General features: G+C 42.6%; 1 protein-coding gene across 1 annotated transcript in view; it reads left to right on the top strand.

Annotated features, from left to right (window-relative positions):
* Positions 1 to 24,003, top strand: part of arhgap46b (Rho GTPase activating protein 46b) — a 66,374-nt gene extending 42,371 nt beyond the window's left edge. The window contains exons 3-10 of the mRNA XM_066702461.1: positions 1,517 to 2,885; positions 7,762 to 8,344; positions 8,770 to 8,859; positions 14,148 to 14,221; positions 15,183 to 15,382; positions 17,550 to 17,641; positions 17,983 to 18,152; positions 20,255 to 24,003. Of these exons, the coding sequence (XP_066558558.1) occupies positions 1,517 to 2,885; positions 7,762 to 8,344; positions 8,770 to 8,859; positions 14,148 to 14,221; positions 15,183 to 15,382; positions 17,550 to 17,641; positions 17,983 to 18,152; positions 20,255 to 20,449 (2,773 nt within the window). The 3' untranslated portion in view covers positions 20,450 to 24,003. The remainder of the gene's footprint in view (positions 1 to 1,516; positions 2,886 to 7,761; positions 8,345 to 8,769; positions 8,860 to 14,147; positions 14,222 to 15,182; positions 15,383 to 17,549; positions 17,642 to 17,982; positions 18,153 to 20,254) is intronic.
* Positions 24,004 to 26,034: the final 2,031 nt, after the last annotated feature.

Raw genomic sequence — 26,034 nt, 5'->3', positions numbered from 1 at the left:
AGTCAGCTCTCAGAGCCGCCAGAGGGAGGGTGCTTGTGGGGGACACATTCCAGCTACTGTAACTTGGGGGAGAAAAAAAATGGACCCGCCTCTGCTTTTTCGTAACTGAGTGCCAGAATTAGAAATAGACGCTGGAAGCCTACAATTAAAAGAGAAACACTAGCCTTCATTTTGCTTCTACTGACACTGTAGATCTACTGTGTAATTCAGACTGAAATTGTACTGGACTTAAAATAGTTCGCTGGGAAGTTTCTACTGCTCTCCTTTTTTTTTTTTGTTGAGATCAGGAAGTGAGTAAGTCAACCCAGACAGTTTCCCAAAAAATATTATTAAGCCAGGAGAGGCGACTGGGGGTAAGTTTATTTTAAAATCTATTGACTTGATGGAAAAATAAAAAGAAACATTTGTCTGTTTAAGTAAATTAGGTCAGTTGGGGTTTGTAGTTCCTTTCACATGAAGGTGGCTCTTTTGAATCTTACAATTCCTTCAAGCATCACTGTCAATACAAATGCATTGTTTGAATCCTACAGTAGATTTTAGCAGTCCATCACTGAGACTGAACATGCGATGCAACTGTGTTGCACCATTTTTGTTCAAAGATCTGGAGAACTATGTGAAAATTGTAAGTAGGGACCGTGAGACTATGCTTTGCAAATCTTTTGAAATGTGCCTGGGATTTGCAGAAGGGCGATGGGCGTGAAAAGTGCTTGAAGATCAATTACAATAATTGGGATCTGTGGTATGAAATTAGCCCAGTAACTAAATCGAAAGTGGTACAGGACACCGCTGAAGGGCAGATTTAATTTCTCTTAATTCCCTTTTCATGCAGTCCATTTCAGTGAAAACAGGGAGATGTTTGAGGTTGTTTTTTTTCTGTGGGTCCCATGAGATGGAGCCTGGAATGAAGCTGTTTGAATTCCTGTTTTTCTGTCTTTTACTGGGTCTCTGCGCTGAACAGACTGTACCATGTTTCCTGTTGTTTTATTCTCATAAACACACTAGGCTGCAGACCACTCCTGGAAAATGCATGTAACTGGTAAAGTAAAGGTCTTCATAGGGCTGTCCGTTTAATACAGGCTCGTCTGATGGATGTGTGGTGCCTGAGTATCATTTTCTCAGTCTGTAATAACAATTTTGTTAAACGTTTATGATTTACAATCAGGGGAAATTATATTCTACTTTATACTGCAGTACAGATTTGCAGAAGTAGTTTATGGTAATTATTTTAATTTTATTTGCTGTAAACTGCTCTTGCTCTATGGCATATAGAAGTAACTATGGAGTCCCTAATTACAGCCCCAGTTATTTACAGACCTCCCAGTTGTAAATCTTTGAAAGGTCACCTAGCTGAAACGCACTGACTTTGCACTGTGTAAGGAATGTGCTGGAGGTTGGATCATCACTTCTGGCATACTTATTGTACATTGTGACCTGTCCATTATCCTCTTACCTCAGAAAAGTATTGTGGTTTGCTTGTGTGACCTCAGGGCTCACTTGTTTCCCTTCTGTCTTCCAGGGATTCTCCGCAGAGATGGCAGCCAGCTCCCGGGTCCAAAGCAGCCATGCTGGTGAAGGTCAACAGCATTGGCAGGAACCAGACGGTGGGGCCTGTTAATGCGCTACCACACTTCAACAGCAGCAGCCCCCCGAGCACTGTGACTGGCAAACAGGCGGCGGGTTACATTTTCCCAGACAAAAACTCTCTGTCTGGCAAGATGGCATCACCTGTGGATTCCAAGCATGCCCTTCATCTTAAAAAGACTGACAATGGAAGCTTCTGCTCAGTGACGTCCAGCACTAACTCAACTGGCCCAACCTACCAGACCCCTCACAGGTCGCAGGCAGGGACTCCTCGGCCCGTGTCGCCTCAGTATGGTGCTACGCCTCCTATTTATGATGAGCCTCCGCTGGAGTCGCCCATTTACGATGAGCCCCCGGTAGAGATGGAAGTCGAGGGGGCTTCTCTCCACAACGTGCCATCTTCACCTCATTTCACCCCCACACACAGCCTGCAGAAGCAAGGGCAGCAGCAGCAGCATTTCCAAAATCAGCAAACCAAGCTGCTCCAGTACCCAGCCTCTCACCTCAACTCCAAACACAAGAGAAACCCCTCCGCCACAGAGTACAGCCCCGCCGGGAGAGAGTGCATCAAGCACATGATCAATGTGGACTCCAGCTCTTCCAAGCCGGCGGCCCTCGCCCTCGCCACCCCGACGAACGCTGCCCTGCCTGAAGTCCCCCTGTCCAAACCGAAAGACGGGACGGGGGAGAAGAAGCAGTCCTGGAGGATCTTGGAGGCCAACGTCCTGAAGAGTATTGAAGCTCGGCACAGTCGACAGAACAGCCTGGCCTCACAGGAATATCCTGCCCCAGCGACGGTGAACTACCAGGACTCCGGCTACTCCACAGGGCCCTCGCCCAGCCTGAGGAGGAAGAACCGACGGAGGCAGATGGCTGGGGCTGGGCAGGGGCGGCCAGGCTCGGTGGGCAGCAGCGGGGAGCTCAACGCCCTCAACGAGAAGCTGATGGCAGAGATGAGGGCAGTGGTGAGCAGGTCTAACACCTTGCGGGGCAGCAAGGCCAGCCTAGATACGGAGATGTCTGAGAACTCCACTCCCCGCCCCCTCTCCCCGTTGGACTCTCTCAAGAAGTATGGAGGGCGAGGAGGCGGCTCCCGGGAGGACATCACAGCCAGCAATCGCTCTCTCTACCGGGCTGGCACTGATCCGCGAGCCAATGGACACAGCGAAGCCCCTCTCTCCCCACTGGCCACTGAGGGCCTGTGCCGGCAGAAACGGACTTATGAGAAGGTGGACTCCCTGGAGAAGAGCGTCACCAGCCAGATCAGCTTGTCCTCCCCAGAGCCTCCCAGGTCACCATCTCAGGTACTGCCCTTCACAGCTGTGTGCGTTTGTTTATCAGTGTGTACATTTTGCTGTGCACAAGATCTGATTGTTCCTTCCAAGTTTAGCAACCTGTTTTTGGTCCCCGATCTCCCCTTCCACCAGTGTTATGTTGAGGGGTTTATATAAAAGCAACTGAGAGTAAATCTTTTGGCTTTTCAACCTTTTGTAATTCGGGGCTTCACATATTTTCAAACCTATTTAGTTGTTCTTGTGTAGGTTGTTTTGTACAGACTGAACTGAAGTTGTATATTAAATGCAAACATGCACAAAAGGACAAGAACTGTGGTAAGTGTTGCCCCGCAACACAAATAGAGACAAGTTGAAAGGAGAATTCAATTTGCAAGTGAAAACATTCAGTAATTTTCTTAAGAGGACCTATTGCAATCCAGTGCTGTGCGTTTCATATCAATTTTGGATTTGAGACGAGTTACGTTAACATAAAAATTATTATAAAAGCAAATGCTCGAATTACACCAGTGACCTGTGAAATGGAGTTGAAAGTGCTGCTCTGTGTGGTGCACCAGTACTGTGTTTTGTAGAAATGCTGTAGCCCTGTGAAGTAAAGGATCAGGATAAAAAGGATTTTTTTTTTTGTCAGTGGTTTCTCCACAGAATTCACAGTAAAAGCAATCATTCTGGTTGAAGTATATTTTCCCTAGTATACGTTTCCCCACGCTCTCCAAAACACCCCTCCACAAAAGCCACGTTCTAACTTTGTGCTGTGTGCTTTAGCTTTCAACACAATGCAGTAGAAAGCCGTTCACAATCCACTTCCTGTTGCCACTGCCATTGTGCTTCATTCCTGGAAAATAATGTAAAGAAGGAAAGAAAGTTACGCATGAGATATTAACCCCAAAGAATGGTATTAACTTCACTGTGTGCACACTGCTATCTGAGCCTGAGGGTTTTGGTATAGTCTTTTTTTTGGTCTTTTGTGTTTATTTTATTTTTATTTAAGGGGTTATTCTAATCCAGGGAGTTGTTTTTGTCTGAGGTTTTTATCACTCACCGCATCCACCCCCATAATTGCGAGGCCGATCCTGAAAAAGGGATTTAAATACATCGCAAAAGCAAGTCATCGTTCCTGATTATATGTTTGTGGTACACAGGAAAATAAACATTAAACGAAAGAGAGCTTTGATGGGGGCGATGCTACACACTTGAGGTGTTGTCTGGTTTTTCCAGATGCAGTGTGCTAGCTAATTATTTTCGAGACAACGTGGATGAAATTCTGTACCTCTCGGGGATGCTGATTGGATTTTATTGGTACCCCATTTCATTTTTTAGTGGCGTAAATAAAAGTTAGGGCTCGGGTTTTGTCTGCTCTTTCGGAGGATGGATTTAGACATTTAATATCAGTCTTTTAACAACACGTTAATGCACAAATGTACAATTTGTACAAATTGCCAGCCACTCTATTAAGTGGCACGCCAACTAGATTGTCTCTTGGGATTAAAGTGGAGGTGAGTAACCAAGCTCTATACCTTTTTTCTTTTCTTTTGTTTTTTTAACTGCTAGTTAAAATGACCACATTTCACTCTTGTCTCTTATACGATAAATTGACTTTGCTGGCAGACTTTTGGGACCATGAGTTTCCAGACTGAATTTGCTTCTTTTTTTTTCTTCTGCTTGTAATAAACTGCCCTGTCAGGAAGGTAAAAGGGGAATTGGGTTTTGGCAATGTCAGGTAGTGATTAGTTTTGCTTTAAATGTTTTCTGGTGAGCAAGACAGGGGTTTTAATCACAAAATAAGCAGTTGCAATTAAGACAGCAGGTGGGTTTCTTTTCATGGTTGTCTTCATTGGTAGTTTTGCTTTGTTTTGTCCCCCTACACATCTAATAACTGACTGGTTTGGAGATTATTCTTGCACAGGGATTTAGAGCAGTGAGATCATAATGGGGAACTTGTTTTTGTTTGTAACTGTAGTAGGCACTTTATTTTCAATAAGCTTTTAATCTGGGAGACCTTGTTAGTGTGGTAGGTTAAATTCCAGACTGATACTTTTTTATTACAATAGTCTGCCTAGCATGGAAAAATAAGGCTAATCTGTCATTTGCCTTTATTATTTTTAATACAAGAAAATGTGTGGCAATAGGAGTTTGGTTATGTCCAGCTGGTATAAAGTATCATCAGTTTGTTTACAGTATTTGATCACACATCATCATGGACTGCAACTCTCTGGGTTTCTGAATTCCATGGCCCCAGGTCTCAATTGTTCACATGGTTCAGGAATCATCCCCTACATGCCTATCCTAATACTGTGACTCAGAAAGCAAATCAAAGTAGGGTTACGGTACAGCATGAGGAATGAATCATGATAACCTGATTTTGACAAATAGCAGCCACATAAGAGCCTGTGGAAAACTGCATGAATTTTAACATAGCTTTGCTGTAGCACAGACAAATGTTCCCTTTAAAGATAATATTTGAATGCTGTGAAATCTCTTGTAGAAGTGGGGATGACTGAAGCTCATGATTCAGGCTGGGCCACACATGTAGATTGGAAGTATGTTGAGACATTGGGGAGGGGGAGTGGAATAAAATGAAAATGCTCTGGATTTCACTGTACCTTTCCTAGAATGCATTTTTTTTCATGTTGTAATAGCGATATTGAGAGATAGCTATCCTCTCTGGGAAAACCTAGTACCAGAAATAGTGTGGATGTACTATTAACTAATTTCCTTGAATAGCATGGAGAAATGTCTGTAATCGGGGCCATGGTAGAGCAGGAGAAATCTACAAATCTACTTTTTCTGAACTAGTTTAATCTCACTATGATCACAGAGCAAATATGTGTAAAATAGCTTTGGACCAGTGCTGACCTACAGTTGTGGATTAAAAGAAGGCTCTGTGTGTTTTTGATGCATTCCTTAAGGGTAAGCATTAAAGTATGCATATTCCAGCAACAGCACACTGCAGCTGTGAGCTAACCTGGCCATTGCTGCCCGTCAGAGAAGCAGTTTTGTATTGTAGTTTGGTGACAGCGTTTCTCCTGCTGTCTGATCCCAATGTGGGCCAGTAGGCCTGTCCAGCCCTCTTACCTGCCTGTGGTCTGGGCGCCGGCAAGTGCCAGATTCACCGCAGAGAACTGGAGCTCCGTCCCTCTGTTCAGGAAGGTAGAAGCTGAGGTCCATATGCATATGCTTTAGCAGGGTAAAGCTTCAGCAGGGAAATTAGCATTCATCCTATCTACTATTGTGCAGGTGCTAAACTGTGTCATGAGTTGCTTATTTTATTGACCGTGACTCTGTGTATTCAAGCAAATAAAATGTGTGTGGGGATAGTTTTCCTTTTTCTTTTTTGTCTCCATGTTCTCTTTTCTGTTTTGTTTTTTAAGAATGCATATATTAAATTAGTTTAATTTGCCTAAGTATACTTTTTAAAAATCTGAGTTTAGGGATGAAGTTTAATTGACAAATATACTACTGTTGCTGCCAAAGCCATGGTACATTATTGGCCTTTGCATGGGGTATATCTTCATAACCGGGATTACCAGGGATCATGGCAACAGTAACTTTCAGAAGTAAACAATGGCTTGTTGTTCTAAGGGACAAGCAGTCCCTGACCATTCTTCACCTCATGTCTTCTGGTTTGGGTTCAGTCTATTCTCTGATAATGTTTTTCAACCTCTGCAGAATGTGAAGTTTACCGTTAAGTTTTGACCCAGTTTTGGAATATTCCCATTAGTTCAAAATTGTTATTATTTTGCTTACCTCTAGGCAGAGAGCTTTATGTTTAACTACTGTAGTTCAAGCTACAGGAGTATCCAAAAGTTTTTTGTTTAAATATTACTTTCATCTAGTTACATAGAATCATAAAATAACTCCTGTCTGGGTATAGTATATTTAAAACACTGTGTGCGCCCAGTGGAATTGTTACTTTAGTAGGTTTCCTTTTATTGTGGAGTCTGGCACTTCAAAGCTGTAATGCAACAAAAAAGTCTGTTTGTTCCTTCAAGTGATTTGGAGATGGTTGTATCAAGCAGTTTCTATAGCCTAATTAAAATATAAAATAGTCAGATTGATTGGCTTTCTCTGTAGAGCAACATTTTAATCAAAAACACATTTTCTTTTGAATCTGCAATGGAACTGTGAGAACTCCAAGTGAACAAATTGTATATATTTTACAAGTAAAACAAATCCAAACAACATAAAAAGGACAACATATGTTTATTTCCCTGCTACATTGGGACATGGCACCGATCATATTAAGCAGACCCTTTGCAAACAAAATGTAAGAAGAAAGCAATGCACTGTATTCATGTGATATCTACTGGTTATTCTGCTAGACAGAACTTGGAAATATTGATGGACATAAATTAGGATGCCAGATTTAATAATTTAAAATCAGACTGCTCGTTTTAATGCTGCATTAATGTTACAACTTTTTATTTAAAAGAATGCCAAAAATGTAAAGGATGTTGATTTATCCTTTAATAATTCTGCTAGCTTACTATTCAAATACATTTTTCAAAGTGATCATCTTATCTTCTTATTGAATTTGCTTGATTTAATAAAGTATTTTTATGGGTTTTCTGGTCATAGAAGCATTAGCCGTTTTTGGAACGAACAACATCTTTCTTGATGCCCAGCAAGGGCCGGAATTACATCTAAACTTTGATCCACTTCCTCAGCATTGCACTGCATTTTATGTGTTGTCGACGGCTCAAAGCTCTGTGTTCTGTTTTTGTCTTAAAATGAATAAGCCAATCCTGCAACAATTCCCTTTCTAGGTTAGCGACAGTAGCTAAGAGAAGCAGCAGTTGAGTCTGCAATACAGAGCCAGTAGCTATGTGAATCCTGTGTGCCGATCACTAGCTGTTTTAACACTCATCCTCTGTCTGCGCTTTTCCAGGCTGGAACACTGGAATCCAAAGGGAAATCGGAAAACGGGAAGCAAGGAGGGGGTGGCGGTGGCGGGAGCACGCTGGGCTCCACCGCTGGCGGTTACCAGTTTCCCTACGCCACCCTGTGCAAACCCCCGCCCGAGGCCAACATGGTGGACTGGGCGAGCAAGAACCTGAACATGCACACTCAGGGCATCTTCCGGCGGAGAGTATCCATCGCCAATATGCTCTCCTGGAACCGGGGCTCCATCAAGAAGCCTATGCTGATCACCAGCGACCGTCTGGTGAAGAAGGAGGCCTGCGAGATGTTCAAGCTGGTCCAGGTCTATATGGGGGACCGGCAGGCCCGTGTGGAGCGCCGCCACGTGGCCCTACTCATCGTCACCAAGTGCTGGAACATGCAGGGCTTACGGGATGAGCTCTACATCCAGCTGGTCCGGCAGACCACGGACAACCTGTGCCTGCGCAGCCTGGCTGCTGGTTGGGAGCTCATGGCCATCAGCCTGGCCTTCTTCTCCCCCTCGCCCAAGTTCAGACGATACCTGGAGGGCTACATCCAGAGGCACCTAGATCCGGGATACGATAAGAAAAGTGAGTCAATGCCCAGCTGGTACTGCCACGTGTTTAGTGTGTGTTTGTGTCTTTGGGTTTAGTTCACGTTTCTTTAAGCCTTGAGCTGGATATGAGAAACGCAAAATAGCTTTTTCTGACACTGTTCAAAAATGGGTGTCTTTAATGTGTTCCTGTTTAAAATTAGGACAAAAGTGTCTTGGGAAAAGGGTTAAAAGCAGTAAGCAGTAAAAGAAAAGGATAACTGTATGTTCAGTTGTTGTTGAATAGCATTGTGCATGTCGAATTTAAAGAGGCTTGTTTTTCTTTTCCAAATAGTTTGGTTATTCTATTTTTATCTCAGATTCATATTTTTTCCAAATCACAGGGTTTAGAGATGGAGAAGTAACAAAAGGGGATTTTTGTGAAACAAAGTGAAACAACACATTTTTCTCTCTGATATCCAGTTACCCAGCACATCATGGAACAGATGGACATGAAAAACAAGAAGAATTCAAAGTCCAGGAAAAAGAGGAAGCAGAACACAGAGGAAGAGGGTGAGTTTCACTTCTCTCGCTCGGACTGCGATTAACAGCCAGTAACTCAGCGCAGTGCAAGTTTCTCAGCTGGGATGACTAATTTGAATCACTTACATCATTCTGTCACACTGAGAAAATGATGAAGGATATACTGTTAACAATTTCCCTTTTGGAGGAGTGCGGTGTTATATGTACGGTATAAACAACAATAAAAAAGAAACCACTTCTCGAAATGCAGGGGAAATATTTTTGCCGGAGGGGAACTGGATGGTTTGATGGGTACATTTGCAGCAGTGCGTTCTTTGCCAGCATTGTTTTGAAAAGTGATGCATGCCTTTACTGAGATTAAGAATAGAACGGGGCAGAAAAACGGCGTCCATTCTGCACCAGCACCAGAAGTGTGGGCCAGAAGAGCGAGAATTAAAGCCACTAGTTCCCATTTTCTTGTTTTAATTTAATTAAAAGGACCAATTTCATAACTTGTTATGGATTTCACCGTGAGGACATACTAGTTAGGGCTAATTATGTTCTTGCTTAATTTGACTCTAAGTGAGACTCCGTTCAATGGAGTGAGAGTCTTGGGACCATCTCTCTTTCTCTGTCTCTCTCATATGTGGGTTCTGTGCTCAGTTTACATTCCATCCTCATTACAGCTATATAGTTTAGTCCGTGAGGTGGGTCAGTTCTGTGTGGGACACACAGGGCATAGATGAGAGAAGCGATGTACTGCCTTGCAAGGTTGACCCTGGGCTGCTTCTGAAGCCAAGACAAATCAATTGATCCATCCACTGCCATCCAGCGACAGCAAAATAGCTAACTTTGAGTGCGGTTGAGTGAGAAAGTACAGCTGTCAAACTTCATAAATTACCATTTCTTTTTTCCACAGTGCCCAGTGCACACAAATAAAGAGGGTGCGATTAGTTCCAACATAGATACGGCAGACAAAATACCACCCTTCTCGTGCCTACGGTACCTAAAGCAGAGAGAGCGCAATGTGGCCTTTAGCAGGATGCACATTTCATGCCACATTGATGAACAGGCTAAATACAACTCAGAAGTGCTTGGCAATGCGCACACGCCATGAAGTACCAGTTTGTTTTGTATTAATGCTTTCATTCACTGCAGATGCATAATGAGTGCTTTCAAGTTTATAGTAAGAGCTGTATACTGGTAATTGCCCCATTTCAATAGCGATGCATACTAATTAGCCCATCAGCCAGACACAGTGTTCCCATTCACAGGCATCCCACACTGCAGCAGCCTAAAACATCTGACTAATACTGAAGAACACTGCTCAACAAAATAATCATTACAAAAACAAATGTATTGTGGATCCCTCAAACTGCACTAAATAAACTAAATATAGATGTTGTACAATATATTTTTCATATGAATATATATCAGTCAGCACAGGATATGAGAGAGAAACCTTTTTAAATATATTTTTAAAAGATTGTCAGTTGCTTATTACCATGTATTTTAGTTGTGTTAATTAGGTGTAGAGACTTGAAGACTTCCTTTTACCATTTGCAGGAAGAGTTTCAATAATTATAGCTCTAGCCATGACTGAGGTTTTCTAGTACGGAAGGAAAGGATAAACCTCTCCTTTTCAAACTAAACAAAGCTGAAAAATAAGTAAAACAAAAAAAAAAAAATCAGACACTTGCCCATTATTATTCTTGTTGGACGCGACTGAAATCCCTACAATTATGTACGTAAAAGGTTGTTACGAATATAGCCTGCTTTGCTCTGGGGTTTTCTGTACTGTTTCATTGTGACCTCCGCAATATTCACTCTGCCACTGTCACTGTGTGTGAGTCTATCTGTGGTGTCCCGATTGTAGTGATGTCAGCAGGTGAGTCACTGCCTCCGCCCCTTCTCTGTGGCAACACACACAGCCACCCGCCAGCTGCGGTGGGGCTCCAGTTACCCAGCAGCCTTATTTAACCAGCCTTCCTGCTATCGAGGGCACTCTGAGCATCTCTGTGGTGAACCCACACTAGCTTACACATCATGTGTCAATGACCACGTTAGGCGAGTTGCACACAAATAAAACGTGACATGCAGAGAGCACAAAGCTGGGGTTTTTGAATCATGCAGTCATCCATGGTCACACACACACACACACACACACACACACATATATATATATATATATATATATATAACAAACTAAAAAAGATTTCTCCCACAGAGCAGGAGAAAGGACAAAAGAACTGTTGAGTAAGAAGCTGAGTGGCAGTGGTTAGGATTTGTTGCTTCATTCTTGTTAATTGCCCAGTGTCTGATGTGTGTTGTATTGTAAATTCAGTGCTGTTACAGCTGTGAGGAACAGCCAAGACAGAGCTGGTAAAAGCTGTGTGTTTGGTGGGGAGGGGGTGGGGGGGCGCATTTATTTTCCTTCATAATGTCTCCCCAAGGCGTAGGCTACAGTTAAAACCCTGTAATGCTTTTCTCCTCTCAGTCAGTGTAGTTGGCTTTTCTTAAAAACAATAACAAGAATGAAAAATGTGAGTCTTCTCAGAAATGATGAGGTTGGGCACACAACCACTTGTGGAAGTGGGCCTGGGGTGGGGTGGGGTGGGGTGAGGGGCACATATTGGCCCTGCCCATCTGTTGCAGCCGGGGTAAGAAGTTGCCTGAGAAATGAGGGGCATTGTGCAGATGCCAGCTTGAAGCTTCAGATCTAATCCATGCCAAAAGAAAGAAAGCTTTTTGTCCCCGCAGCCTCAATGGCACATTTTAAAGCGTGCTGCACACAATGGCCTGGCTGCAGTCCGTAGGCAGGCAGATACAGTGTGGGCAGAGAGGTATTGTGGCAGCAGACACCGATGGCTTGGGAAAAACATTCCCTCACTAAGCCCCTGGCCTGTCACTGCGGAGCGGCTCCTTTGTGCTTGAAGAGCTGTCGGGGATTAACCCCAGCCATTACAACACCGGGCATTTGTATGCAAATGTCGGGGGAAGACTCTGCTTGCAAACAGTATTTTTTTTCCCTCTCTCTCTCTTTTTCTCAACAAAAATGCTCCGTCGGCTTTTTTATCTCATTAGACACATCAGTGAGCTCGCTTTGGATCTGTAACTGAGAGGGGGGTTGTGGAGTGGTGGGCTTGCATTTATCCTTTTATGAAAAAGAGGCAGTTGAAAGTAAATTGCCAAGCATCTTTTCTTACCCCCTCTTAATCGCCTCTCCATACCTTTTTCATTCTTTTTCATTTATCGTTTTCCTTTTTTTGATTCCTTCTGTTGTTGGTTGTTTTGACACTCTGTGGGGATTACACCCACACTGCACAACTCGCCATTCAGCGGCACAATCCTGTCGTCACACTCCCAGTCCTGGATCCAAATTTAGGATTCGCCTGCGCGCAGTTGAGTGGTGCTCTTCGGTCAGGTGCCAAGGGAATGCCTGCAAATCCAAATAGCGGCACATGAAAAATGTTCCGGTTTTGAAATTACAAAGTCATGACTTAATCCATGGCAAGCTGTTTCCAAACTCCAGCCCTCCAGGTCTCAGTGTACTCCCTCTCCTCGCGGCTGTAAATTCTCTGTGATGATTTGCTCCTTTCTTTGGCTTTTAGACAAAATTACAGCCATCCTAATTTTTTTTTCCCCATCTATCTTTTATTCCAGCTCACTAACTGTCCGTGTAGGATTTATGAAGGATCCACCATCTTTATGTGTTTAGCACAAACTCAGCATAAAGAAACATCTGTGAGCAATTATTAATTTTGATTACAGGAGCTGCAGTCCCTGCCCAGCATCTAAATCAAGCCCTTTCTCAGCTCTTGTTCAAACACTAGCCTCCTTCTCCAGCCTGCGTGTTTCTCATTCTTGCAGAGAAACGCCAGACTGGAGGTTCAAAGAATGCAGTAGAAAACTACGGCAGTTTGAATTCACATTTTGAGGGCTGCTTCTCCAAACATTGAGAGCAATGATCTTGAAGCGCAAGCATGACCCAATGTGATTTATGCCCACAAAGTGCTTTTCTCAAAATTTTCATCTTATGTAGTGATATATACTGTAGGATCTCATTCTACAACTGAGCCAATAACTCAGAATGATCATAGATGGCCAGCTGGGACCCACAGCCTTGAACGGCTGGATGATCTTCAGATGTCTGGATGTCCTAGAAATTAGGTTAATTTTGTAATATTTAGTTATTGTTTTTTTAAGTTTTTTGGGGTTAGAGGTTGTAATGAAAAACAAACAAAACAAAAAACAAAACACTTTGTGCTGTGGCCACGGAAACGCCCCCACGCCAACGCTATGCGGAAGTGGCCATCTTTGGGGTTTGCAAAAGCAGTGGCATCGACCTTGCTCCAGTATATCACAACCAGACACAGCCACTAGGCCTTAAGAGCAGCTCAGGAAAGGCTTGTGCTGTATTTCGGGGCAGATTGTTCCCACTTGCGCTTCTCTCCCTTGTTCCCGCAGTTCTGGAGAGGCGCTGACCATTTGTTGAGCAGCTGTGAGCAGGCGTGCGTGAAGCTCTGGTGCGAACTCGGATCCTCACGCCTCCTCGGCGCTCAGGGGTTCAGCTCGCTGGGTCTCACAGAGGTGCTAACTAGCGAACTGCGCTTGGAAACAAACCTCTAGAGCTGTAGTGCATTTGCCCTTCACGTCCTGCATTTATGTCATTCCACTTGACGGGGGTTTCGGGGGCTGGACCTTTTGTTTTCGTTCTGTTCTCTGCTGCCAAACACAAGCTGCTTTGTAATCATTGTTCATTTATTTAGTGACCTATGTTGATGTGCTGGCCATGTTTACAGCGCTTTCATTTACACTGCTGTGTAAGGGAACAGAATGCTTATGGTTTCTAAAGGAACAGACGGTGTAACACCATTTCTGCAGAGGTTTGGGATAACCTTTTCCCAATGCATTCAAATAAGTGTTGACAGGGAGAAAAGGAAAACATAATTTAATAGCTTTAATTATAGCTGTGATTGAATGTCATGTCGACTGATTTTTGTTTTATTATTTTATTCCACCGCAAATGTGTTAGATTATTTTTGCCAGATCAACATCCACACTTGCACCTGCTTATCATAAATCTTGATGTTTTCCAGGCTTGAAGTCTAGAGCAGAGAAATTTTAACACAGTAGGAATTTTTCAGACTAGGCCTGATACCAAGATATCACAGACTGCAAATGCAATGACGATGGGGGGACCAACATTGCCTTGAATCTAGATTATTTTAGCAGTGTCTGGTCTCTGTGATAATATGGAACTCACTCGTTTAGCACGCCAATGTGGTAGTGAAGAGCTCTTGAATTGAATTAATATGTGTTTTCTGTCTTCATTGCAGGCTTGCCAGTCAGCACGTATGCAAAGTACTGCTACCGCAAGCTCCAGAAAGTGGCCGTCACAGGAGGCAAAAAGGTAAGGGATTACTGCAGAACATGAGACAGCCTTCCCTATTTGCCCCATTTTTGTCAATAAGATGTTATTGGATTAATGGTCCAAGAACTACATTTAAGTTGTTTTTCATGGGATTCCAGCCTACTGGCCCATCACTGTGTGTAATGAAGCATATTGTACTCGGGAGTTCTTGATCTGCTTTGCGGTTTCTGTGTCTTCTGGTGCTGATTTCTGTGTCAAGTTTGACATGGGCTTTCAAGATGAGCAGTCATTCCCACACAGTAGCCCCCGAAGACCCTTGATGAGAAGGGCGAGGGGAGTAGTTTGAGACAACTCATTGAGTGCTGATGATGATGTATAGAGAGGGGGTGTTTGTCAGTCTAAATGTGACAGCTGGCTCTCCTGATGTGTGTAAACCAATAAGTGGTTTAGGAAAAAACTGTAATCCTTCAAGATTTGTTTACACAGAAAGTCTCAAGTTCCACTGTTATTTTAAGTCATTAAACTGTAAGCAGGATGGACTAGATCATACTGGGTTGGTTGTGAGTCATACTCGTCTCCCCATAGAAAAGCAGGAAAGACATATGTTAACAATCAGAAGACTGTATGAATGGCTGTCTCTGATTCTGTAACAAGGAGGAGAGGTAATCCTTAGTCTTAAGTACGGCACAAGAGGTTATGGGCCACCTTCAGGCAGCATCTCAATTCAGGGCCGTTATTTTGGAAGCATTTTAAGCTGAACTAGCCTGTGTGAAGCATCTTTGGTCCTGATGGAAACACCCCAGATCTCAGAATGACGTAACGTGGACGGAACATGCTCTGACTTGTCTTGACTGTTGAGTTTCCGGTGTGGGATTCCTAGAAGGCTCTATCCAGTCTTCTCTTCGCAGTTCAAAGAGAATTTTGGGGGTTTTAAAAATTGAAAAGTAGTTCCGTCTGCCCCCGTCAATTGTTTAACTATTTTCCTTGGTGCTCGTTTCAGGGGCTGCGGAAGCCCACTATGGAGGAGATCGATCACGCCAAGAATGCCATCGTGACGCCCTCGCTGTTCGGCAGCGCCCTGGAAGAGATCATGCAGCGCCAGCAGGAGCTCTTCCCCAACCGACGGCTGCCCTGGGTGCAGGTGCAGCTGTCACAGTACGTGCTGGCGCTGGGTGGCGCTCAGACAGAGGGCATCTTCAGGTGAGTTGCAACAACATGGACATCAAACAGAGAGAACATAAAAAATGGTTACTGGTAGCTCCATCCTAAAATTATCCTACAATTGTGTCATCCATTTAAGAGTCAGCTCCTGCTACATGGCAGTGTGTGTTGCAGACTCCCACATCTCTTGATGTAAAGCAGTTTGTTATATAATATCTTCAAAGATTACTTTTATGTAGACATGTTTAATTATTTTTGTGTAGTGTTATTTTTCACCTTATTGAAATGTTTGTATTCTTGGACTAGGGAAGTGTCTGCCACCATTCATAGTCCATGTTTGAAAGGACTTTTTAAAGATGAGGGGGGGGGTGGGGGGGTGGATGTGAAGCACAAGATTTATCTTAAATGAGAGTTTGGACAGTAGGTTTTAAGCTACGCCTCTTCATTCAAAGCTCCTGCAATTCTGGCTGCTCTTTAACCATTGTAATCACTAAAATAAACATGCTCTCATCCCAAAACTGTGGAAGTTAATGTTTCACCATTTGGCCTAAGCCCTGGGAGTGAAAGGATTTGAGTCATTCTGTGTTTTTATTTTCTCTCTAGAATATACATTTTTTAATTCATTAGCACAGAGCTTCCCCAAAATGTGAGCTTTGACCCAAAAGGTGTCTCGCTGGGTGGTCTGGGAAAGCAACCAAACCAACTACTTGTAAATAAAAAATAAATAAAAATACAAAAAGATCCAACACCAACTAAAACGTTTATCTCGCACACAAACTCGTTGGGATTTGTGTTAAAGATATATCGTTATCATTTTATTTTGAATGTAAACACGGAAAGCTTGTATCATTTACTTTTGTACTTAAGCAGTGTTTGAACCATATGTTTTGAAAGGGAAAGATCAACAGTAAGGACTGCGAAGCACAAAAGCTTATTATCATTATCATCATCTCCAAACGTTCATTCCATTCTGGGGTTGTTGTCGCATTTATTTTTGATTATGCAAAGTAGATAACAAAACACACGCACAACCTACAGGCAACTAGGATAGCTCAGTATTTGTAGATTCAAGATGTTATTGAAGACCAACAAGGCGCACTCCGCCAGAGACAAAATGGTTTACTCGAGAAGAAATAGAAAATCCCTGTCTTTTATGTTTTTGTTTTGGAGAGGTACTGTATTGTACAAGGATCAATCCAGACCACGAAAATGGGTTAGCTCATTTCCTGCTAGTGTGCGACACACAATATAATTAGCGCAGCCCCACACGGTTCCTGAAAGACTGCCTTTTATATCTGCCTTTTATATAAGTTAGAAGCTGGAGGCCAAGAAGATGTGATGTCAGTTTCATATTTTGGGCCTTTTGCTTCATATGAAAACCTAGGTGGAACCCTAAGAATAGGAGTTTAATTGCGTCACTTCCTCTTACATCTTGGTAGATAGCACATTTATTATGTAGCATTAAAAGTCATAAGCTGCTTCCTCACGAGCCTGACATTACTTAACATCGCTTGTGTAAATAAAGTGGTAGCAGTTTATAAGGTGTATAAGTATACTGCGTTGTATTTGAACTGTATTGTAAGAAGTGTAAGTAAGAAAATGACAGACAAGTCTTCTTTGATGATTTAGGATATGTTATTCAATGCATCATGTCACTGTTTTTTGTTTTTTTTTAACGTTAGGGGATTTAAACTGCTGTTTTGATTCACTTTGTTGCCAAAAAGGGTTTTTAAAGTCAGGCCTCTGTGTAACTGATATCTCTCGAGCTCCATACAGACAGTTAGAATTGCTGCGGCTGGAATTGTAAATGCAGGAAATGCACTGAGTAACTCAATCTGTGAGAACTAATAGGGTTCATACCTAGACTTTGTGTGTAAGTGCCTCCCTGGGTTTTTGAGTGCCAGATGGACACTGATGTGACGGTTGTACAGCTCTGTTTAAGATGCACACCACCCTGTGGCCAACTGTAGCCATTACATTACTAATGATGTGCCTTCAAACAATCCACTTAAATAAGACGATAGAATAACAAACATCTTTGGTGGTGCTTGACTGTGAAAATCTGAGTAAGTGTTGGAAACGGGTTCACAGAATTCTTCAAGGTTCACTGAACAGCAGTGTAAACAGCGCATGAAAGCTGTTCTCATGCTCCACGTCCAGGGCTCTGTGTCTCACCTGTGGCTTTTCCCTGGACTTGTTTTTCCAGAGTGCCCGGAGATATCGATGAGGTCAATGCACTGAAGCTACAAGTGGACCAGTGGAAAATCCCAGAGAATCTCTCTGATCCCAACGTCCCAGGTAGGAGAACGTCTGAATGGAGAAATACATGTTTTACTAGATGGTGAAATCTCTAGTCAATTTATTCACAGTTCAGACGCATCGTTGGCATTTATGCCTGAAATAAGTTTACAATTGTAAACGAAAGGGTAATTGTTATTATATTAATAATAATAATAATAATAATAATAATAATTAATTGTGGCAGCACTAATCATAATCACCATTTGGTGAGGTGGACGTGACTCATCAAACCTCCTGCTGTGATTTAATGGCAGATTGACGGACAGTAAATGGAAGCGCGTCAGTCTGCGCTCTCAGTTGCCTCTCCGTGTGCATCATGTTGTGTTGTTCGCTTGCAGCCTCCCTGCTGAAACTGTGGTACCGCGAGCTGGAGGAACCGGTCATCCCTCAGAGCTTCTACAGGCAGTGCATCAGTAACTACGAGAACCCCGAGGCCGCCATCGCCGTGGTGCAGTCGCTGCCCGAGCTCAGCCGCCTCGTCCTCTGTTACCTCATCCACTTCCTGCAGGTAAGGACGCCCACTCACACATGCCCTCTTGGTGTTGGCCCTGCTGTGGCTGTAATGGGCCAGGGGGCTGCACTGTTTGCAGACATCTTGCATTGCATAATCTTACCATGCAAATGAAGAGAAAAAGCCCATGCCCAATCCAGTCATTCTGAGATTTTGTTCGATGTTTACCTGCCCTGTAACTGCCTGAGAATACATTACAACAGGGTTCACACGAGGGACGATTTATCACCTAGTAACTTATAAGTCCCTACTGAGCATCATTAAAGATATTGAACAACAAGCACGAAACTATAAACAGCCTATTAATGAGGCTGTTAACTCATCATTGATTTACATAAATGCTACAGAAAGCAAACTGTTCATGTGGCAACATCAATTTCATATAGATGTATCCTGTTTGAAAGCTTTTGTTTTAAAAGCATACGTTTTTCCTTTCATCCCTTTGCTTGTTTCAGGCTCAGTGTAGTTTTATTTAGGTTTTATGAAGTGAAATTTCTAGGGCTGCAGTTGTTTTCTTGAACTGGAGATGTTTTCATTTGCTCAGACAACCAAAAAAAAGTGTTTTTCTCTTGTGGGCTTGCTCCTTTTTAAACAACAAAGCTTGTAAATGCATAGCAAAAGAAATCAAAGGAGAGCGTGGCAGGGTGAAATGTGGCTTCTCTTTTCAGTGGGACTCCTATGGCCTGCAAGCATCAATGGGAGTGACTGTGCAATCATTGATTACAAATAGGGATTGTGTTCTTTAAGGGAGCGGTTGGCTTTATTTTTATGCTAGGCTTTCACAATTATAATCCTAACGAGGGTTGAAGAGCCCTGATCAAAGACAGTGAGCTGGTCAGAGCTGTTTTAGGGTTTTAACATTCGCCAGTAAACAAAAAGTTGTGCAAATAAACCCTTTTCAATATACGTGAACACAAGCACAAAAAAAGACGAAGGAGCAGCAGTAGAAGAATGAATAGTGGTGGCTAAGGCCTAGTTGCAGAAAAATGAAAAAGTTGGCTGAAGCCATAGGGAGAGGGTGTGATTGAACAGCTGTCTTAGTTACTGCTTTCTCGCAGGGTGGGGGCCAGTACAGGCCAGACCTCTCTCACCATGTGAAACAAGCGGCTGCCCAGTGTTTGTGTGGTCAGATTGACAAAGCACGGGTCTCTGTAGAATCGGAGCATGTTTTTTCCTTCACAAAACCGAATTTGTTAATCGAAGCACACCCTGCACCTAGAGTATAGCCTCGCAGGCATCAAAAGTATTAACAATTTGCTTTCTGCATACAAATAAAGACAATCATTATATTTTTGCTATTCTAGTTCAGCTGGTGGTGACACAACCCTGTGTGTGTCGGCATTTGTTGTTTGTAGCTTTTGTTCAACAAAAACAGTTTGTTTGTTTTCGCCTTGTTCAAATATCTCGTTAAAAGACAAAAAAGCTTTGATGGAATATATTTTTTACTTATTACTGACTCATTCCATTGTATAGTACGTATCATAACCTCAGCTCAGCAGTGCAGACCTCAGGTAGATGAACTACAAAGCGAACTGATGAAACCGTCATACAGTCCGTCATGTTGCAGCGAGACGGCAAACAAACATAACAGACTGATAATTTCAGTGTTTGAGACTCTCTCTATGCTGTCCAGTTTGTGCCCGAGGTTTGCCAATTGTATGTTTTTTTTTTTTTTTTACTATTTCATGTGAGAGATCAGCGGTAGACTGGGCAGGAGGCTGGCCTTGTCTGGTTATAATCCCTCTGTTGAATTGGGAAAGCGGCCTTTAAGATCGAAATAATTTGCTCGCATGACCAGGAGTAGTTAGGGAAATGCAGGTTACCGTTTATTGTGAGAGGAAAGAGGCTTGTCCAACTCCAAACAATGCAACTATAAAAGTTATAAAGAATAAAGTCCCAAAAACGAAAATGGTTTCTCGGCAAAACCAGATGCTCATCGAAAAACTCCTCAAATGCAGGAAAACCTAAATCAAAGAAATGTCCAGATTCCCAAAAGCTCCACAGTACAAAAATGCAGTGTAATATGGGAAAAAGGTTTGTTCATTTTTTGGGGGGGTGGTTAGTCCATGTGTTTGATAGTCCACTTTGTTCTGACCCAGGTGTTTGCGCAGCCAGTCAACGTGAGCAAGACCAAGATGGACGTGAACAATCTGGCCATGGTAATGGCACCCAACTGCCTGCGCTGCCAGTCGGACGACCCACGCATCATCTTCGAGAACACGCGCAAGGAGATGTCCTTCCTACGCATGCTGATCGTGCACCTGGACACCAGCTTCATCAAGGGCATCGTGTGACCACTCTCCCCTCCCTGCTCTCACTTTCCCTCTCCACCGTCTGTCTCCTCCCCAGTAGCCCTCCGGCACACGGTCCAAGTCCTCTGCTGCCCACTCTGTGTTTTCTACAACCCTGTGGAGCTCTTGTAAGCTAATGCGAATACTGTATCCAGTAATTTATTATGGTTTTATTTTATTTTAGATTTTTTCCCATATGTTAATGTGTATGGGATGCGAGTCATACTGTATAAGAGTCCTCAGGCATAACAGAAATTTGCAAGTCTTTTGCTTCTCATACATTTTGTCATTCAGTAAGTGTGTGTTTATGTATATATGTATGTATATAGTCTTTCATATACACGTACACATGTACAAGTAATACAACTGTATTATCAAAATGTGAAACATCTAGTACAAATGGTGTTTGTGACATACAGACTTTTTAGGGTTTAAATAGAAAAGAGTTCAGATTTATTTGTGGTTAGTTACGACTACAAATGATGAATCATAGTGTGATACCAGGAGACTGGGGAAGTGACCGATTACTGAAGAAATTGTGATCTTGTTTTGTTAAGTCTGCGTATCAAAAGCAATGGTTCGTTTCTTACTTTTTATTTAATTTCAAGGTTATTTAATTGTGGGCAAACTGTCCTAAACTGCTGGCAGTGCCCGTTTCCTACAGCTGACTAACACTGGGACAGAAAACACTACCCAAACAAACCAAGAAGGAAAAACACTGAACAACAACCTGCTAACGCCACCGCGCTGCCCGTCTCTGTTCTACAGAGAGACTGACTTTGCTGCCTAACTGAAGACTGCGTTTTAGCTGTTCACATTGTATGAACTACGACTGGAAGAGAACTTGTTTCCTCTGCCTGATCTGAACAGCACCAACCGACTGCTCCAGTTTACACATGGAGAGAGGAGTGTCGGATTCTGAAGCGCTTTCAGCTGTGGACTGTAAGACGTTACAGTCAGACTAGAGAGTTGTGGGTGTGGGTGGATGCGGCAAGCATTTCTGAATTCTGGAGGCTTTATTCAAAAGACATATATTGTTACAAATGGCTTGTTTTAGGCCTTAGCTGTGCTTAGGGGGGAAATAATGCTAATAAAGTGAATGTGGGAGCTCTTGGATGAAACGTTATGGCTCAGGATAGAAGTCCAATACACTTGGCTCGGACAGGAGAGATCTGAATTGGCATCACGTTCTTGTGTTCCTGGTGTGCTTGTGCCCTCCGAAGTCCAGTCTGTCTGTCACTATTCGTAGCTTGTGCCTCACCTTGACATGTCTCCCTCCATGACACCTGCAAATGTGCCTTGTCTGATTGATTGTTTGTTGCATTTTCCTGTAAAAGATTGTAGCTTCAAAAAAAAAAAAATCAGTAAGCTGAAAGAACCAGAAAATGTAGATTAAAATCACACTAATACTTTTATTTTTAATTTGTAAACAAAAGGTTTATTGCAGACGAGGAGGGTTTTTTTGGGGGGGGGAAAACTGATTGAACCGTCATATTTCAGTTGTCTTGTTAGCTGGCTGGCTGGCTGCTGTTCCCGAGCGGCCCTCTTATTTATAGCTGTGGTTGCAGTTTTGTTTAAGCGCCTCAGAAGTTTTCTCCATCTGCTGTGCCAGCTCAGAGCGGTGAACGCAGGGTGGGAGACGGCCCTCACTACAGGGCACTGCGGGCTTATTGGGCCTTCATGGCCTTCCTGCGCTGTGGCCCCGGCGTCCCATAGCCCTGTGGCCTCCTCCTCTCACATTTATTTCTACTCTTGACAGGATTTAGTGACAGTTTGCGTTCTGTTCCTAGAAGCTGAACTTGCTTCTTCCCCAGGCCAAATTACAGGGTGTGTTAAACCAGAAAATCTCTTCTTGAGGTTAGTCTTTTCGATAACCCTTTGCGAACTCCCAGTGGCTGATCTCCTCCTGCTTTTTTTCCTGTGTGTAGAGTTCCCCACTCTTGATGACCACACGGGACAGGACAGGAGCTTTTCAGTTTTATACGCTTCAAATGTTCAAACGTATTCCCTTTTTTTAAATGTATATTACATATATAATTTAGAATGTGGGAAACCTTCATGGAAAATTGTAAACCCCCCTCCCCTTTTCATCAAATATAACTCGTTAACTAAATCTATATCACCGCTTTGGAATGTCAGCAATTATACAGAAGGCCTGACCTAGTTTAAGATTACAATGACAAATCACTAGACTGACTGTGTTATGGAAAACCACGCAAAAGACAACACACGTTGGTTTATGTTATTCCCTTATCCACCTATTCAGTTGCTTTAAAGTACACTTTGAATTATTTTAGGAATAAATGTCAGCAGTCCATATAATCAGGGTACAATTAGGTGTTTGCTACTATACACAATTATCAAACAGAAAATGGGGCATGGAGCTTTGTAAAATTCAGTTCCTCTTTGCAGTTCATGAAGGAGTACTTGTTTTAACAGGCAAGCTTATATTCTCTGGCTCGCAGTAAAAAGACGGGGAAAGTGCAGGGAACGGGCCAGGAGACGGACCTTTGGCTGCTCGTGTGCGTCTTTTTAAATTGTGCTGATCAAGCGATACACTGCTGAGCGGATTGCTGAGCCATGACAGGCCTGCTTGTACGACATTGTGATCTCCTCTGTGAACCCGAGAGGGCTTTTAAAAGGTTTCCAGGGCCTTGAAAAGGCTAAAGAGAATTTGTTTTCCCCTTAGCATTCTGCAATGGAGCTAATCCACATAAATAAGCTATGGGATTTGTTTCTCCCCCTACTCTCATGTAATTTCTTTGGCTTTGTCAGAGATGGCTTGCCCCCAGTGTGCACTATTAAAAACATAATCGCTCGCCATGCTGTGTTGAGCTACAGCAAGTTCCCCCCATTTAGGTGTCTGGTGTTTGTTAACGTTTAACCTTTTGAATGCTGTAGATGGGGAAGGGGATGGGTTTTGACAGCTGAAAGTTGCTCAGAAACCACACAACGAGAGCACGCAAAAAGCGAATAATACATTTATGGAATTCAGTTTTACCTCGCAACCCTCCCAGGAGGTAAATAGACTACACTGCTCTCCTTCATGTTCATATGTGTAAATACCACCTGTGAATAGCGATGTCTTAATTACTGTATTTCAGAGTAATAGGATAAAGATGATTATTATTGTTGTAAAAATAAAACAAAATTGAAGCCGTTTATTTTCTTTCCTTTTTTGTATTCCCTTACCGTAGGCTGCCTGTTGAAAGGAAATTGATCTAGCCGCTTGTTGATGCTATCTTTTTTGTACCTGTACATCTTTTTGTTCTTCCTTTGGAATGATTGCTCCTAATGTCTGTTAGCAAGTGAACTTTTTTCCAACGAACTGTAACGACTACAGTTATACAGCAACAGGTCACCCACCCTGATCCTTATTGCACTTAGCTTCTGTTCCTGTTTGTTTGATGCTGTTGGCTTTTGTTGTAAATGCCTCCGCTGTGCTCCGAATGTCCTGTATGTGTGTGAAGAGATGCAAGTGAAAGATGGTGACAATGCAGATGCTTTATTTTCCCTAATTTCATAAATAATAATACAAAATAAAGTTTGTAAACTTACTGAACCTCTGGAGCTGAAATCCTTCTCTCTCGATCTCTCTCTGTCTGTGCCAAGCTTTGTCATTATTTTAATTTACCCCACCAGCACATGTATTTTAGGTATTGGATGTATTGTCAGTTCATGGGATCCAGATGTTACTGCCACCCTGAGCATTAGCAGCACAACAACCACCCACAGGCTCTTGTGGAGATTTTTTTTTAGAAAGATCGTTAACTTTTAATTTTGGCTATGCGACACAGCCCCGTTAACCATCATGAGAACATAATGCTACCTTCTGGCGCCCATTCTGAAAAGCACATGGATTCATTCACACAAACGGCGAAGAGCTATAAAATTCAAAGTCTTCTTGAATTAGTTGGCAGATGAAAAACAACATCTGAGTAAAGACACAGATAATGAACCCAGATTTTTTTTTTCTTCTTTCTTTTAGGGAACACGACGGCTGTAGGATTGTCAGGGAGGGAAGTACCACAAAGCACGAGTACATGCACAGCACATACTTTTAGTTACCACGAACCTCAAGTTATTTCACTATGGAAGATTGGCACAGTTGTGTCTGAAGAGCTATTGAATGCAGACTGTTTTTATCTTTACATATCAATAATCTGAGCAGCATGTAGTAGGAAAATAACATCTATGTAACGTGGTAGTTTTGTATTGCCTAAAAGAATTGTATTCTGCTGTTGTTTGGTCGGTAGGGCATGAACTCAGTCAGTTGTTATGATTCCAGCAACATTTTCCATAAAGCCAGAAGCACATACACTTCTATATTTTTCTTAATGTAGATTGTAATAAACAAGAGCATAATCTTTAGTACGCTTTGACATAGAACAGATCCTTAAAAGCAGGGCTTGAACACAGTTTCCTACAAAAATAAAATAGTTCCCCTCATGTTATCTCCCGGACCTGTCACACACTGCACAACAGGCGTGTGATTTAAACGCCGAGCTCAATACACAAATGTCATGCAGTTCAGTCAAGGGAATCTGCAGCTGCCTCCCAACACGTTCATTTTCTAGTAAATTCGAGGGATTTAAAAATGCTCCGTCTGCAGCGTGTGTAAATAATAAATACTTGACATGGCTGTTGGTCAATTTTGTGGTTCGCCACAAGACGGCTCATGCTGGAGACTTCAAGAATATTTCCCAGTTCTCCGCAACCATTTGATTAATTTACAAACTCCCTTATTAATACACGGATGCCAAATATGTGCGTTGACTTGGCGGCCTTCAAACATTCTTTCAGTGTAAATATTACTCTGTGGATTTGCCTCAGAGATTTATAGTGTAGTGTAACTTTGCAAGAAGGCAGGTCAAGTAAAGCGATAAAGGAGTCCAGGGCAAATCTGACCAGTCACTTTGACCTGAGTTTCAACAAGGCTTTCCACAGAAATTCAGTTCAGGTTGCCTGACCAAGTACAATACATCATCTCTAGTTCTGTAGCCTTCTGTAAAAAGATGAGACATATTGAACACATTAGTTTAAGACCCATAACTTAAACACCTGGGAAGCTGAAAGATGTGGTGTAGGGGGCGAAAGTATTTCATTAGTGCATTCTGTAAAATAATGAAAAACACAAGGTGCTGCTATTCACTTTACACAGGAGCAATGCATTTTGTAACGAAACAATCGAGATGCCCATGTCAGTAATGTAATACCAACATTCATTCTTTCTTCAAATTATTATCATGATAGTGGTAATAGTACATCAGAGAGTGGAAATTATAATTTCACTCCAAGTGGTTTATCCATGACTAATGATTTTTCTCAGCAGAAGGAAGAGGACTCCTTCTCTCACACTGTTGATTCTCTATGGTGTGGACAGCTGGGGAGACTGGCACTGCTCTGCTCTGCCTTTGTCTAAAAAGTTGAAGCAACAACAGCTGTTCCTCAACTTTTTGACCCTGGCCGTGTTAAATTAAATGTCTCTGTGCAATTTGTGTTGTTGCAAAAAATATAATGGGGGCTTGTGGACTCAAATCATGAAGTGTTTTGTTTCTTGAGCTAGGGAAAAAACCAGACTGCATGGG

The sequence above is a fragment of the Amia ocellicauda genome, chromosome 4, assembly GCF_036373705.1.
Source record: "Amia ocellicauda isolate fAmiCal2 chromosome 4, fAmiCal2.hap1, whole genome shotgun sequence".
In the NCBI taxonomy this organism is placed as follows: domain Eukaryota; kingdom Metazoa; phylum Chordata; class Actinopteri; order Amiiformes; family Amiidae; genus Amia; species Amia ocellicauda.
The sequence above is the reverse complement of the archived record's forward strand: the minus strand, read 5'-3'. Positions and strand labels throughout refer to the sequence as shown.